The 7,998-nt window shown below is 43.4% G+C and overlaps 1 protein-coding gene across 1 annotated transcript; it reads left to right on the forward strand.

The window, feature by feature from the left end:
- Positions 1-1,102: 1,102 nt before the first annotated feature.
- LOC116969248 (probable G-protein coupled receptor 83) lies at positions 1,103-1,744 on the forward strand. Its single transcript, XM_033016138.1, has one exon. It carries the CDS (start codon positions 1,103-1,105, stop codon positions 1,742-1,744), a length of 642 nt encoding a protein of 213 aa, XP_032872029.1.
- The last annotated feature ends 6,254 nt before the right edge of the window (positions 1,745-7,998 follow it).

Here is a 7,998-nt window from a genome sequence, read left to right on the forward strand (position 1 = left end):
AGTGAGTGAGTGAGTGAGTGAGTGAGTGAGTGAGTGAGTGAGTGAGTGAGTGAGTGAGTGAGTGAGTGAGTGAGTGAGTGAGTGAGTGAGTGAGTGAATAAGTCAACAGAGGAGTGGCCAGGGTGCGACTCTCCGTGATAATGCTGCTGGCCTTACCGAGGCAGCGTGAGGTATAAATGGAGTCAATAGAAGGGGGATTCGTTTGTGTTATGATCTGGGATACGTCCATAATTCGCTACAATTTCTTGTGGTCTTGGATGGAGCTGTTCCCAAACCAAGCTGTGATGCATCTTGATAAAATGCTGCATCTGTAGATGTTGGTGTGGTTGTAGGGGACATGCCAAACATCATAAACCTTTGAAGGAAGTAGAGGTGTTGGTGTGCTTTGTTGGTCGTTACTTCAATATGGGTGGTCCAGGAGAAGTTGTTGGCGATACTGACCCCTCTTTTTACTCTTGGCGATGCGTCCTAGAATGACTGATCACAGGGCAGGTGTTCAAAGTAAGGAACATAGGCAGGATGAACACAAAATGCTGGAGTAACTCAGCGAGTCAGGCAACCTTTGGAGGGCCTGGGTAGGTGATGTTGTGGGTTGAGACCCGGGTCTCTGGTGTGGTGAGGCAGCAGCTCTATTCGCTGCCTCACAGTGGAGGTAGGTGTGGATATTCAGCCCCTTTAACCCTGCACCATTCATTAACATTGAGGCCATTATTCCCATTACTCTGAATAGCTGAGTAGCTGAGTAATCCTGGCCCATTGACAACATCTTACAGTCAATATCTTCCTGATTATTGACTACCCTCTTACGTGCAGCAAGTTCATTAGTTCTAGGAGCAGAATTAGGCCATTCGACCCATCAAGTCTACTCTGCCATTCAATCATGGCTGATCTATTCTTCCCTCTCAATCCCATTTTCCAGCCTTCTCCCCATAAACCTGACACTGGTACTAATCAAGAATCGATCTATCTCTATATTCAAAATATCCATTGAATTAGACTCCACAGCCTTCTGTGACAAAGAATTCCACAGATTCACCACCCACTGACTATTGTCTCTTGCATCTGTGGTCTAAACCCTCATCGTTCTCCACACTCTCAACTCATGAAACATCTAACCCGCTTTCTCCGCACGTCCCTTTCTTTCAGAGAGAAGATCATCAGGAGTCTTTGCGTTCCTGCTTTTCCGAAGCTTTCAGAAGTCTTCAGGAGGAACTTGGACCTGTCAACCTTCGTGCTGTTCTTCCTGCTGCTGTTGGCGGTGATCACCGTAGCCACCGTCGCGGTGAGCAACAAGCAGTGGCTGAGGAAAACCATCGGTGCCATCACAGTGACCCAGGCCACCACTCAACGCCGCAGGAAGATGAGGACCATCAAGATGATCGTGCTGCTGGTGGTGACCTTTGCCCTCTGTTGGTTTCCCCTCAACGTCTACACCATCCTGCTCTCCGACCAACGTGTCCAATTCAACAACACCCTCTACTTTGCCTTCCACTGGGTGGCCGTGAGCAGCACCTGTTGTAACCCCTTCATCTACTGTTGGATGGACAACAGGTTCCGCTCCGACCTCATGACCCTTCTGGCCAAGTGTGGGTGGAGAAGGAGGAGAGGAGGCAAGATCCTGGTGCTCACCGCGGCCAGCGGAGACGGGAGGCAGTCGGGGGTGAGATTGGAGGACGAGCCTGGCCCGTCCACGGAGAATATGAGTTCCTACTTAGTGGGCGCAGGGGTAACAATGGGGAGGTGAGTACAGTTTAGAATTTACAGATTCCACGTTGAAACTTGGTGTCATGTTCAGCCCAGGTATAATGTGCCAAGGCATCTGGTGTTGTGTATTGTGTGTCGTGTGTTGTGTGCGTGTTGTGTACAGCGATCACCCCATACACTTGCACTATCCTACACGCTAGTGACCACATTACAGAAACCAATTAACCCACAAACCCGCACATCTTTCAAATTGAATACAGTTTAGTTTAGAGATACAGCGTGGAAAAAGGCCATTCGGCCCAACTTCATGCCAACCAGCGATCCCCGCAGACTTGCACTATCCTACCAAGACTTGTTTCAGAAGTGATAGGAGCAGATTTAGGCTGTTTGGCCCATCAAGTCTTTCCCCCTGAAACCCATTCTCCTGCCTTTTCCCCATAACCCCTGACACCCTTACTAATCAAGTATCAATATCAATGTCCACCTTAAAAATATCCATTGACTTGCCCTCCACCACCTTTATGGCAATGAATTCCACAGATTCACCATCCTCTGACCAAAGATATTCCTCCTCGTTTCCTTCCTGAAGGTATGTTGCTTTAAACTGAGGCTATGCCCTCTGGTCCGAGACTCCCAGAGGGAGGTAACATCAGACTCGTCACCATTACTTAGTTTAAATATCAATCATGTCGATGAGAATGAGTCTTTGGAGTGTGGGAGGAAACCTAAGCACCCGGAGAAAATCCACGCCGTATTAGTATTCCCAACCTGCTAAACATTATAACTAAGTTTGGTGCATTTTCTGGGTATAGGATTAATTGGGATAAAAGCGAGATTATGCCAATAACAGGAATAAATCTAAATACATTACAACAATACCCATTAAAAGTAGTTACAGACAAACTTAAATATTTAGGGATTAACGTAACTAAAACTCATAACTCATTAATAAAATCCAACTATCCTCAACTATTAGATAAACTTAGAAAAAATATTTTATATTGGAAAACACTTCCTATATCCATGATTGGTAGAATAAGTGCCATAAAGATGGTATTTCTACCACAGTTGTTATATTTGTTTCAGGCTATTCCTTTTTTTCTTCCGAAAACTTTTTTTTTTTAAATTGATAATATTGTTAATAGTTTTATTTGGGATTATAAAAATCACAGAATAAATAAAAAACATCTATGCAAAGCTAAGATAAATGGAGGATTAGCACTTCCAAACTTTTTATATTATTTTTGGGCTGTTCAGATTAAGAATATGAATTTCTGGTGGGTAAATATGGATCATGAACCGACATGGTTAAATATAGAAAAGGAAGACTGTCTACCTTTCAATGTAGGTTCGATAATGTTTGCACCAACGGAAGTACAAAAAAAAAATTATAAAGACAACCTAATAATATATAATAATAGACGTATTTGGAAACAAATAGTTAAGACTCTACATTTGGATAATCTCTCATTTAGATTACCAATTATGAATAACCCATTGTTTAAACCTGCTATATTAGATGGGGGGTCTAAACAATGGGATGATTTAGGAATTACAAGGATAGAACACCTTTATAGAAAAGGAAAATTTCTTTTATTCCAGGAGTTACAAGATATTTATGGATTGTCTCCACAACATTTGTTTAGGTATTTACAAATTAGAGATTTTATTAAATCCAATACACAAGATTATAAAAATAAAGAAGCAGGACTGTTAGACGAACTGTTTAATTTATATCCAAATACAGAAAAATTAATAGCCTATATATATAACATCATTTTGGATAAGGAGAATCCAATAACGGAAATATATCGTCAAGCATGGGAAAATGAAATGGGATTGGCTATAACAAAAGAAAACTGGGAAGAAAGTCTACAACGAATACACTGGTGTTCATTAAACGCCAGACATATATTGATACAATTTAAAGTATTATATAGGTTACATTATTCGAAAACTAAATTAAATAGTATTTTTCCGAATCTCTCCGCTATTTGTGATAAGTGCAAGAAAGCAGAGGCAAATTTAATACATAGTTTCGTTACATGTCCAAAATGAATTATTACTGGACAGAAATTTTTAAAGTTATTTCTGAAGTCATCAAAGTTAAATTGGACCCTAACCCAAAGCTAATAATATTTGGAATTCCAGATTTACATCTATCACTTACAGTAAATCAAAGAAATTTCTTTGATTACTGTTTGATAATTGGGAAAAAAATCATATTGAAATTTTGGAAGGGAACATTATCCCCCACAACCAAAATGTGGGCAGCAGAGATGATGGAGACGTTACATCTGGAAAGAATTAGATTTGTCCTATTGGACAAGTATAATTCTTTTGAACAGATATGGTCTCCATATATACAGTATTTAGAGAAGTAGCTGTTCTTGGCAACACAGCTCGGCGTGCACCCTGCGGGATTTGGTGAGAACAATTCATTTTTATATTGGAATTAACATATATGTCTTTATTGATACTATCACTTGTAGTAGTGTTATTAACAATACATATAGTGGTTTTTCATTTTTTTTTTTTTTTTTTTTTTTTTTCGTTTCTCTTTTCTTTCTTATATATAATCAAATTATTATTTAATCACTCTCTTAATGATTTATAACTGTTCTATTCTTTTTCTATCATTATTTCTAAAAAAAAATAGTAGATAAGTATTATTAGTGTTTTACTTAATGCAAATTGAATTAATTTGATATAAAGTTGTTTGAAGCATTGTAATTGATTACCTTTAATAAAAAAATATATTACAGAAAATCCACGCCGTCACGGGGAGAAGGTGCAGATTCCGTACAAACAGCACCCGAGGTCAGGATCGAACTTGAGTCTCTGGTGCTGTAAGCAGCAACTCTATCGCTGTGCCACCATGCTGCCAGTCGATAGGGTAGTGTGGATGTGGGGGAATAAGGGTGTGAGTGTGTGTGCAAGTGTTTGTGTGTGAACAGGTTTATGCGCGTATACAAGTGTGTGTGAGTGTGAAACAGGACGGGTTTAGAAGGATATGGGTCAAATGTAGGCAGGTAACGCTAGTGTAGATGGTTCTATCTGACATGTACCTATCCTAATATCCATGTACCTATTGAACTGTTTCTTAAATGTTGGGATAGTCCGTCCCTCAACCCACACCCAAGGATCTGAACCCCTGGATTAGATCACAGCCTGTAACCCACACGCATGGATCTGCAATTGTATATATAAACCCCTCAGACCCCCTCTCCCGGACCCCTGGATGAGATCCCAGCCTGTGACCCACTCCACAGGGATCTGTTTTATTCTATATATAAACCCCCCGGAACCCTGGATGAGATCATAAGCTGTAATTGATCGAGTCATAGTCACAGAGTGATACAGCATGGAAACAGGCCCTTCGGCCCAACTTGCCCATGTTGACCAACATGTACCTGCTACACTAGTCCCACCTGCCCACATTTGATCCATATCCCTCCAAACCTCTCCTATCCATGTACCAGTCGAACTGTTTCTTGAATGTTGGGATAGTCCCAGACTCAACTACCTCTTCTGGCAGCTCGTTGCATACACCCACCACACTTTGTGTGAAAAAGGTACCCCCTCAGGCTCCTATTATTCTTTTCCCCTTAACATTAAACCTATGTCTTCTGGTCTTCAATTCACCTTCTCTGGGCAAGAGACTCTGTACATCTAAATCTCCATGATCACACACAGGCGCGCACACACACACTTGTACCTTGGTACAAGGAAATACTCTGGGCAAGAGACTCTGTATATCTAAATCTCCATGATCACACACAGGCGCACACACACACACACACACACACTTGTACCTTGGTACAAGGAAATACTCTGGGCAAGAGACTCTGTATATCTAAATCTCCATGATCACACACAGGCGCACACACACACACACACACACACTTGTACCTTGGTACAAGGAAATATTCTGGGCAAGAGACTCTGTACATCTAAATCTCCATGATCACACACACACACACACACACACACACACACACACACTTGTACCTTGGTACCAGGAAATATTCTGGGCAAGAGACTCTGTACATCTAAATCTCCATGATCACACACAGGCGCGCACACACACACTTGTACCTTGGTACAAGGAAATATTCTGGGCAAGAGACTCTGTACATCTAAATCTCCATGATCACACACACACACACACACACACACACACACACACACACTTGTACCTTGGTACCAGGAAATATTCTGGGCAGGAGACTCTGTGCATATACCCGATCTATTCCTCTCATGTTTCTAGACACCTCTATAAGATCACGCCACATCCTCCTGCATTCCAAGGACTAGATTCCCAGCCTGCTCAACCTCACCCTGTAGCTCAGTCCCTTTAGTCCTGGCAACATCCTCGTAAATCTTCTCTGTACTTTCTATGTTCTCTGTAGGTCAGTAATATAGACTGACATCTATTACAAACACACTGACTGCCACAACTATCTCAACTACACATGTTCCCACCCTGCTTCATGCATAGGCTCTATCCCCTCTCCCAATTCCTCCGTCTACGCCGCATGTGTGCTCAAGATGCAGTTGTCCATACCAGGACATCTGAGATGTCCTCATTCTTTAGGGGACAAGGGTTCCCCTCTCCCATCATAGATGAGGCCCTCACTCGTGTCTCCTTGGTACCGTGCAGCTCTGCCCTTGCTCCCCCTACCCCTAGTGCTCACCTTTCACCCCATCAGCCATTGCATACAGTACATAATCCTCTGAAATGCCCCCCTCCTCCAACAGGTTCCCACCACTAGCCACATTTTCCCATCTCCACCCCTTTCCGCCTTCCGCAGAGACCATTCCCTCCGCAACTCCCTGGTTAACTCATCCCTTCCCACCCAAAGCACCACCTCTTTAGGTACCTTTCCCTGCAACTGCAGAAGATGCAACACCTGTCCCTATACCTCCTCCCTCGACTCTGTCCAGGGACCCCAACAGTTCTTTCAGGCTAGGCAGAGGTTCACTTGCACCTCCTCCAACCTCATCCACTGTATCTATGTTCAAGATGTAGACTCTTATACATCGGCGAGGCCAAACGTAGATTGAGCCATCATTTCACTGAACACCTTCGTTCAGTCCGCCTGAACCGACCCGATTGCTAAACACTTCAATTCTCCTTCCCATTCCCACACAGACCTTTCTGTCCTCGGTCTCCTCCATTGTCAGAGTGAGGCTGAACACAAATTGGAGGAACAGCACCTCATATTTCGCTTGGGCAGCTGACAGCCCAGGGGTATGAATTTTCATTACTCTAACTTCAGGTAGCCTCGGCATTCCCTCTCTCTATCCCTCCCCCACCCAAGTCACACTAGCTTCCCGTTTTCACCTAACAAACAGCTAACTGTTTCCTTTATCTACGTTACTTTTTTGCATATCTTTCACTCATTTGTTCTATATCTCGCAACATCATTGCCAATACCTCACGTTTCCCTTATTCCTAACCAGTCTGTAGAAAGGACCTCGGCCCGAAATGTCACCCATTCCTTCTCACAAAGAAGCTGCTGGTCCCGCTGAGTTACTCCAGCTTTTTGTGTCTATCTTCAGTTTAAACTAGCATCTGTAGTTTCTTCCCACACACTTCTCTGTACCCTGTCCAGCTTTGACAACATCTTTCCTGTAACATGCTGCCCAGAGCTGTTATTCTATCTATGACCCCAATTACACCACAACCCCATGGATGAGATCCCTGGCTGTAATTGATAGATTTACAAAACCATAGAGTGATACAGCATGGAAACAGGCCCTTCAGCCCAACTTGCCCACACCGACTAACATGTCTCAGCTACACTGGTCCCACGTGTCCACATTGGGTCCATATCCTGCCAAACCTGTCCTATCCATGTCCCTGTCTAACTGTTTCCTAAACGTTGGGATAGCCCCCACCTCAACTATCTACTATGACAGCTTGTTCCATACAGACAGAGCCCCGTTATTCCCCTCTCGTAGAGTCATAGAAGGCGGCACGATGGCGCAGCGGTACATTTGCTGCCTCACAGAACCAGAGACCCGGGTTCGATCCTGATTACATGTGCTGTCTGCACGGAGTTTGCACATTCACCCCGTGACCTGCGTGGGTTTTCTCCGAGATCTCCAGTTTCCACCCACACTCCAAAGACGTACAGGTTTGTGGGTTAATTGGCTTGGTGTAACATGTCAAATAATTGTCCCCAGTGTGTGTAGGGTAGTGTTAGTGTATGGGGATCACTGGTCGACGCGGACTCGTGCAGTCAGTGTACCGATATCATCCTGCGAGTTCAGTTTAGTTCACTTTAG

This window comes from Amblyraja radiata, unplaced genomic scaffold (assembly GCF_010909765.2).
Source record: "Amblyraja radiata isolate CabotCenter1 unplaced genomic scaffold, sAmbRad1.1.pri S135, whole genome shotgun sequence".
Taxonomy (NCBI): Eukaryota; Metazoa; Chordata; class Chondrichthyes; order Rajiformes; family Rajidae; genus Amblyraja; species Amblyraja radiata.